The sequence below is a fragment of the Schistocerca americana genome, chromosome 1 (genome assembly GCF_021461395.2).
Source record: "Schistocerca americana isolate TAMUIC-IGC-003095 chromosome 1, iqSchAmer2.1, whole genome shotgun sequence".
In the NCBI taxonomy this organism is placed as follows: Eukaryota; Metazoa; Arthropoda; class Insecta; order Orthoptera; family Acrididae; genus Schistocerca; species Schistocerca americana.
The window spans coordinates 599,192,384-599,198,585 of NC_060119.1; the positions used below are offsets into that span (position 1 = coordinate 599,192,384).

A 6,202-nucleotide genomic window follows, 5' to 3' on the forward strand; every position below is an offset into this window, starting at 1 on the left:
AAGCTATTTTACTGATTCTGTTGCTGGAGAAGATTTTTGGAGGAATGTTTTAAGATAGCCCATACACGCACAAGAACGAAATGTCTTGTTTGTCAGAACTATCAATTGGAGAAAATCTTCATCATATGTGTTACTGTGATAACGTTCTTTTCATTATGTCACAAATTACGTAGTTGGTAGAAATATCTATAATTTTGTTATGAGAGAATTTCGTACTTGTCAGAGCCTAGTTATACTGTACAGTCTTTTTGAAAGTAATCAGAGTTTAATTATTCAAGAATGATTTTCTCTAAAGCAAAATCCTCCTCCATCATTCTTAATAAAGTTTTGAATACTTTGTCGTGTGTGCATTGCACTCTACACGTAGACACAGACTATTTCAGACAAGAGAAGAAAAATTTAGAATAGATAATTTTCCTCCAGCTGCTGCACTTGCTGATTTCAGTTATCTTTCGAGAACGTCAGTAGACGAGACAAAAACAATACGCTAAGCATGAGGAGAATTAATTTTATTTCAGTGCATATCTCACTTCGCATTCTTGAGAGTGGATCGTACACAGTGAGAAGTTCCAGGTGTTGTGCTATGTAAACAGATTAATTTACCGTATACAGTCTTGGTTATCTTAAACAGTAATTTTCTACCGTGCTGAGCAGTATTTTATTTTGTTGACATTTCGAGTTAGACATTGCACTTCATGTTACCTAACTTTCATAACGTATACCATGTGATCAAAAGTATCCGGACAGCCAGAAAAACATACACTGTTCATGTTAAGTGCATTGTGCTGCCACCTACTGTCAGGTTCTCCATATCAGCGACCTCAGTAGTCATTAGACATCGTGAGAGAGCAGAATGGGGCGTTCTGCGAACTCACGGACTTCGAACGTGGTCAGGTGATTGACTGTTACCTGTGTCATACGTCTGTAGGCGAGATTTCCCAATGTGATAGTGAAGTCGAAACGTGAAGGGACACATACAGCACAAAAGAGTACAGGCCGATCTCGTCTGTTGACTGGAAGAGATCACCGACAGATGAAGAGAGTCGTAATGTGTAATAGGCAGACATCTATCCACACCATTACACAGGAATTCCAAACTGCATCAGTATCCACTGCAATTACTACGACAGTTAGGCGGGAGGTGAGGAAACTTGGATTTCATGCTCGAGCGGCTTCTCATAAGCCACAAATCACGGCAGTAAACACCAAACGATGCCTCGCTTGGTGTAAGGAACACAAACATTCGACGGTTGAACAGTGGAAAAACGTTGTGTGGAGTGACGAATCACGGTATACAATGTGGTGATCCGATGGCACGGTGAGGGTACGGCGAATGCCCGCTGAACGTCATCTGCCAGCGTGTGCAGTGCCAACAGTAAAATTCGGAGGCGGTGATTTTATGGTGTGGTCGTGTTTTACATGGGAGGAGGGGGAGGGCTTGCAGCCCTTGTTGTTTTGCGTGGCACTATCACAGCACAGGCCTACACTGATGTTTTAAGCATCTTGTTGCTCCACACAGTTGAAGAGAAATTCGGAGATGGTGATTGTATCTTTTAACACGATCAAGCACCTGTTCATAATGCACGGCCTGTGGAGGAGTGATTACATGACAATAACATCCCTGTAATGGACTGGTCTGCACAGAGTGCTGACCTGAATCCTATACAACACCTTTGCTATGTTTTGGGACGCTGACTTTGTACCAGGTGTAAGTAGGCTGTTTAGGTTTTTATATTGGTAACGCCACGTAGCGCTCTATATGAAAATCACTGACTGTGCTGTGTGCAGTCTGTGACTGGTTTGCATTGTTGGAATTCTCTATTGTAGTAGGCAGTTGGATGTGAACAGCACGTAGCGTTGCGCAGAACTGTCCTAGCGCTCGCGACTCCAGCGCTTAAGAAACCAGAAGCCAGCGGTGGCGCGCGCAAACTTGCGGCGATTTCCTGTCTCGCTGGCGCTGCTTATGCGGACGGCGTCCGGACTTTGATGCTGCCAACCTTTTGGCAGCGGGCTCGGGTGGCATTACTGGCTAGGATATAACACTCCTCCCCCCCAAATCGCCGCACCGTCGTTGAATAATGACGTGGCGAGCGTCGACGGCGGGGGAGGGGTCTGGCCGCAGGCGTAGCGGACGAGACCGGGGCGGAGACTGTTGTCGGTGGCAGTCCCCGGTCCGCACCCCAGCATTGGCTGCGCGGGGCCTCGGGAAACACCGACTGAAAACCGAGGTCAGGGTGCACGCCTGTGACCACGGGCGCAGGTTCTGGTACTGGCCGCGACGGGGCGTCGGGACCCACGAAGAGAGGCAGCGTCTCCTGACGCTGCGGCGACGGCTGCTGAGTGGGCGCCGGACAAGACGCTGCGGTGTCAGACTCCTTGGGGGTGCCCAAGGAAAGCGGCTGCAGGACAGGCTGTACAGCCACCGCTTGGGAAGGCGGCCCGGCTGAAGGGTCGACGTCCATCAGCTCCGAAGACGGTGGCGACTGAAGAGGGACCGCAGGCGCCGGAGCGACCACCTGGGGCGCTCCCGGATGAAGCTGCGCGGGAGGCATCAACGGGACGGGCTGTTGGCGTGGTAGCGGCGACGGCTGCTGCTGCTGCCCTGGGGGCGGCAGCGAAGTCGGAAGGCGCGGCTGGAACCCGCCGCGGACCAAATCTGTGGACAAAGAACGAGCGGCAGAATCCGGGCGGCCAGCGCGGCGCAACTGGTTCTGATGCCTCCGGTGCACCCCAGTAGCACCTTGAACAGTATAAAAACCGCGACCCTGGACACTTATCACGGTACCACGTTCCCAACGACGGCGACCGTGATGAACTCTGAAAAAAACGGCGTCGTTGCGCTGAAAACGCGTGGGATGCTCAGACGCGGCGGGTCGATCCGGGGGGTGCAACAACCGTAGTAGGGTGCGATGACGACGGCTGTGGAGAAGCTCCGCAGGCGAAGGGCCGTCGCGTGGCGTGGTCCGGTACGACGACAGGAACGTGATGAGGGCCTGCTGACGAGAGTGCGTAGCACGAAGGCGGTCCATATGATCCTTGAATGTGCGTACAAAACGTTCCGCTGCACCATTCGATTGAGGGTCGAACGGCGGAGAAAGAACATGGCGAATGCCATTGGCAGAACAAAAACTTTCAAATTCAGCAGAGGTAAATTGTGGACCATTGTCAGACACTAAAACTTCTGGAAGACCCTCAATACAAAAAATTGAAGTCAACGCCTGTATAGTTTGTGCAGACGTTGTAGACTGCATGGGCACAACAAACGGAAAATTACTAAATGCATCTATCACGATGAGTCAACGAGAATTCCAATATGGACCAGCGAAATCAATATGTACTCGCTGCCAGGGACCGGCAGGGCGTGCCCACTCAAAATAGCGTTGAGGCGGAGCAGCTTGGTGTTCGGCACACGTCGAACAATCTGTAGACATCTGCGTAATCTGCTTATCAATGCCGATCCATGTACAATGACGGCGGGCAAGCTGCTTGGTGCGGACCACTCCCCAATGACCTTGATGCAACAAGTCGAGGACCTTGGATTGGAGCACTTGGGGAACCACTACACGAAGCTGGTCATTCTCGGTGCGTAACAGCAAAACTCCGTGCGAAACAGACAACAGATGACGTTGCGGATAATAGCGACGAACCACAGGATCCGATATGTCCTTTGCCTTGGACGGCCAACCACGTTGAACAAAACGTAATAGTAAACTCAGATGAGGATCCGTAGCTGTCTCACGTGCCACCTGACGATAATCAATCGGAAAATCCAGGAGGGATTGATGCTCATCGGCGTCAGTCTGATGGCAAGAGTCGTCCGAGGAATCGAAGACATCGTCCGCAGCAATCGGCAATCTAGAAAGCGCGTCAGCGTTTGCATGCTGAGCTGTAGGGCGATACAGTATCTCATACTGGTATTGTGATAACAAAAGAGCCCAACGTTGTAGTCTCTGAGCTGTCCGCTGAGGAACTGGTTTAGAGGGATGAAACAGTGACGTCAGGGGCTTGTGATCTGTTACGAAATAGAATGGTCTACCATAGAGGTAGTGATGGAATTTTGTGACACCGAACACAATAGCCAACGCTTCCTTGTCCAATTGGCTATAATTACACTGAGCTTTGTTTAGCAATTTAGATGCAAACGCAATAGGACGTTCGGTGTTACCGACTCGGTGAGACAACACAGCACCGAGGCCGAAAGAAGAGGCATCACAAGCTAACACCAGAGGCTTGTTAGGGTCGTAATGGACCAGACAAAGATCATTCAATAAAGCCTCTTTAAGTTGCTGAAAGGCTGATTGGCAATCAGCTGACCACACAAACGGAACATTCTTCGGCGGAGACGATGCAACGGTGCAGCAATCTGTGATGCATTAGGTATAAACCTAATATAATATGTCAATTTGCCAAGAACTGGTTGCAATTCCTGCAGATTGCGAGGGGCGGGCAAAACACGAATAGCTGCTAAATGTGACTGGGAGGGATGAATGCCTTGAGCATTAATAACATGTCCCAGATACTCCATCTCCGTAAGGAAAAATGAACATTTATCGATGTTGCAACGTAGGCCTGCCTGAGACAACACTGTAAACAAACACTCCAAATTACGGAAATGTTCAGCAGGCGTCCGACCGGACACAACAATATCGTCTAAATAGTTGCAACACGATGGCACATTAGCCAGAAGGTGTGACAAAAAACGCTGAAAAACAGCTGGAGCTGACGCACAACCAAAAGGCAAACGCAGAAAACGGAACAACCCCAACGACGTGTTTATGACAAAATACTGTTGTGATTGCTCGTCGAGGGGCAATTGCAAATATGCTTCACGGAGATCAATTTTGGAAAAGAAACGAGCTTCCCCTAACTTATCCATCAGCTCGTCCGGTCTAGGCAAAGGAAAAGAATCAATGACAGTCTGAGGATTAACTGTCGACTTAAAATCAGCACACAAACGTAACTTGCCAGACGGTTTCTTTATAATAACTAAGGGAGAAGCCCACTGGCTCGCTGAAACGGGTTGAATAACACCGTTGTTTTGCCAACGACGAAGTTCATCTGCTACAGGTGCCCGGAGGGCGTGAGGCACTGGACGAGCACGAAAAAATCGAGGCTGAGCATTATCTTTTAACGTAATATGAGCGGCAAAGTTCGCAGCACAACCTAGTTCGTCTTTAAATATGTCGCTGTATTGTTTACACAAATCGGTTATGCTGTCTTGAGGAACAACAACAGAATTAATTTGCAACACATTGTCTTGGATAGACAGGCCAAACAAGTCAAAACAGTCTAATCCGAAAATGTTTACACTGTCTGTAGCGCGGAGCACTGTGAATGAAACTGCTTTTGTATTGCCACGGAATGTGGCTGGCACGCTACATACACCTAACACTGGAATTTGTTCTCCACTATAAGTAGCCAAAGAATGTTTTGCCGCTGAAAGTTTAGGGCGGCCGATAGCCGCATACGTAGCACTATTTATGAGAGTCACAGACGCACCAGTGTCTAATTGAAAATTGAAGGTCTTATCCTGGATGCGTAGCTTCACAGATAGTTTATTACACTGTTTTTGGATCGGTGCAGTGGAGGCGGAAGACACAAAATCAGCGCGTTTAGCGCGTGTTCGCTGCTTACGACAACTCGTGGGTTGGACGGGTGGAACAACAACTCCCGCTTCACTTGCAGTCTGTACATTACTTTTTACAGCGTTTGAATTACGCCTGGGTCGCATAGCAGAGGGCTGGGTGGGTGGCTTATTGCCATCAAGTTTATTACCCACACGAACCGTGGAAGAGTCTTTAAACGCGACCTTCTGGGCGGGCTGGCTTTGAAGAACATGAATATCCATGGGCCGGGCAGCACTAGAATTGTTCTTGGGTTTACGCAAACAAACAGTCTGGATGTGTCCTTTCCTTTGACAAAAGTGACAAACCGCGTTTCTTAACGGGCAACGTTCACGAGGATGAGCAAGAACACACTTAGGGCAAGACTTTATCATTTTGCACACGCGGCTGACGAATGTGTTTAACATGACGCGGCCGGCTAGTGTTTACAGTCTGACTCTGCCGGTGGGGCCGCGGGCGTGACATAACTTGCTTAGCACAGGCAATTTGAGAAATAGATGGCTGATCTAACTCACACTCAGCATAGTCAAAAGTATCTTGGGCTTCAATGATGTTCATCACAGTCTCTAATGACGGGT

At 48.9% G+C, this 6,202-nt stretch overlaps 1 protein-coding gene across 1 annotated transcript in view; it reads right to left on the bottom strand.

Moving 5' to 3' along the window:
• LOC124580548 (proline-rich protein 2-like) overlaps nucleotides 1-5,848 on the bottom strand; it is a 59,157-nt gene extending 53,309 nt beyond the window's left edge. The window contains exons 1-2 of the mRNA XM_047131272.1: nucleotides 5,719-5,848; nucleotides 2,243-2,656 (exon numbers count right to left, since the gene is read on the bottom strand). Of these exons, the coding sequence (XP_046987228.1) occupies nucleotides 2,243-2,656; nucleotides 5,719-5,848 (544 nt within the window). The remainder of the gene's footprint in view (nucleotides 1-2,242; nucleotides 2,657-5,718) is intronic.
• Between the last annotated feature and the right edge of the window lie 354 nt (nucleotides 5,849-6,202).